Source organism: Cyprinodon variegatus, unplaced genomic scaffold, assembly GCF_000732505.1.
Source record: "Cyprinodon variegatus isolate N-32 unplaced genomic scaffold, C_variegatus-1.0 Scaffold142, whole genome shotgun sequence".
Taxonomy (NCBI): domain Eukaryota; kingdom Metazoa; phylum Chordata; class Actinopteri; order Cyprinodontiformes; family Cyprinodontidae; genus Cyprinodon; species Cyprinodon variegatus.
In genome coordinates this window covers 143319-144409 of record NW_015150595.1, presented here as the reverse complement: position 1 = coordinate 144409, position 1091 = coordinate 143319, and the positions used below count along the sequence as shown (strand labels likewise).

The following is a 1091-nucleotide window of genomic DNA, read 5'->3' as shown; positions in this document are numbered from 1 at the left end:
AGAATTGAGTCGTAACTTTATAAAAATAAAGTTGTAAAAATTATGAGAATAAAGTCAAAACATTACGAGATTAGACATTTGCACTTTATCTGTTTTTGTCATGATTTATTTCTAAGATCTGACCCACATGCAGAAAACCAAACAGAGAGACCAGGGGAAGCTTTAACAGGTTTATTATGAACTGGTAGAGAAGGGTCCAGTGCTGCTACATTCTTAAATAGTATTTGGTCAGTTCTAGGATGATAAACTAGAAAAATGTAAAGGAGAATATCCTCTCTTCTTCGTATTCTCTTTAACTAAATTAATTTATTAATTTAACAGTGGGATTAGCCACATTAATAAACAATGATTGCTGATGATGTGATGCACAAAAGTTAATGCTAATTTCCAACTAATATTCAGCTACAAACATTTTTAACAACAAATTAGATTGATGTGATGAATTTCTGTTTCAGGTCTGCGTAAAGTGATGGTCCGAGCCCACCGGCAAGCGTGGTGCTGGCAGGACGAGTGGTATGGTCTCACCATCGAGGACATCCGGCAGCTCGAGCTGGAAACCCAGTTAGCTTTGGCCAAGAAGATGGCCCAGTACAGCCTCAGTGAGGAGGGCGGGGCAGAGACCAATGGCTCGTCTGCAGGCCAGGAGCAGGAACAGGCAGGAGATAACCTGGGGTTGGCTGCAGAGGCCGAGGGAACGCGAGGAAAGCTTGGAGACTCTCTGGAAACACGAGGGGAGCTCACCAAGCAGTGGTCCACGTCTTCTAGATCGTCCAACAGGTCATCAAAGAGAGGAAGTTAGTTCATCTCCCTACGTTTTATCCTGCTTCCAGATTTTTTACTCCTTTTTTTAAATTAATTTTATCTAATTAATTACATATGGGGCCAAAATGGTAGCTTTAATATTTGCAAATGTGTGTGGAGAGTTGTGTGTCTGTATCTCAATTTGTGCGTGTGCAGTGGGATTTGAAAATGTGTAAATAAATCTGTAAATGTGTGAGGAGATTTGTATGTCTGTACAACAATCTGCAAATGTGTAAAACTACTTGTGTGTAATCCGTTTTGCAAATGTGTAAAAAATCCACAAATCTGTA

The 1091-nt window shown here is 40.0% G+C and overlaps 1 protein-coding gene across 1 annotated transcript in view; it reads left to right on the top strand.

The window, feature by feature from the left end:
• Positions 1–1091, top strand: part of LOC107086052 (membrane-associated phosphatidylinositol transfer protein 2-like) — a 101124-nt gene that overhangs the window by 65481 nt on the left and 34552 nt on the right. Inside the window, exon 6 of the mRNA XM_015376787.1 lies at positions 456–794. Coding sequence (XP_015232273.1) covers positions 456–794 — 339 coding nt within the window. The remainder of the gene's footprint in view (positions 1–455; positions 795–1091) is intronic.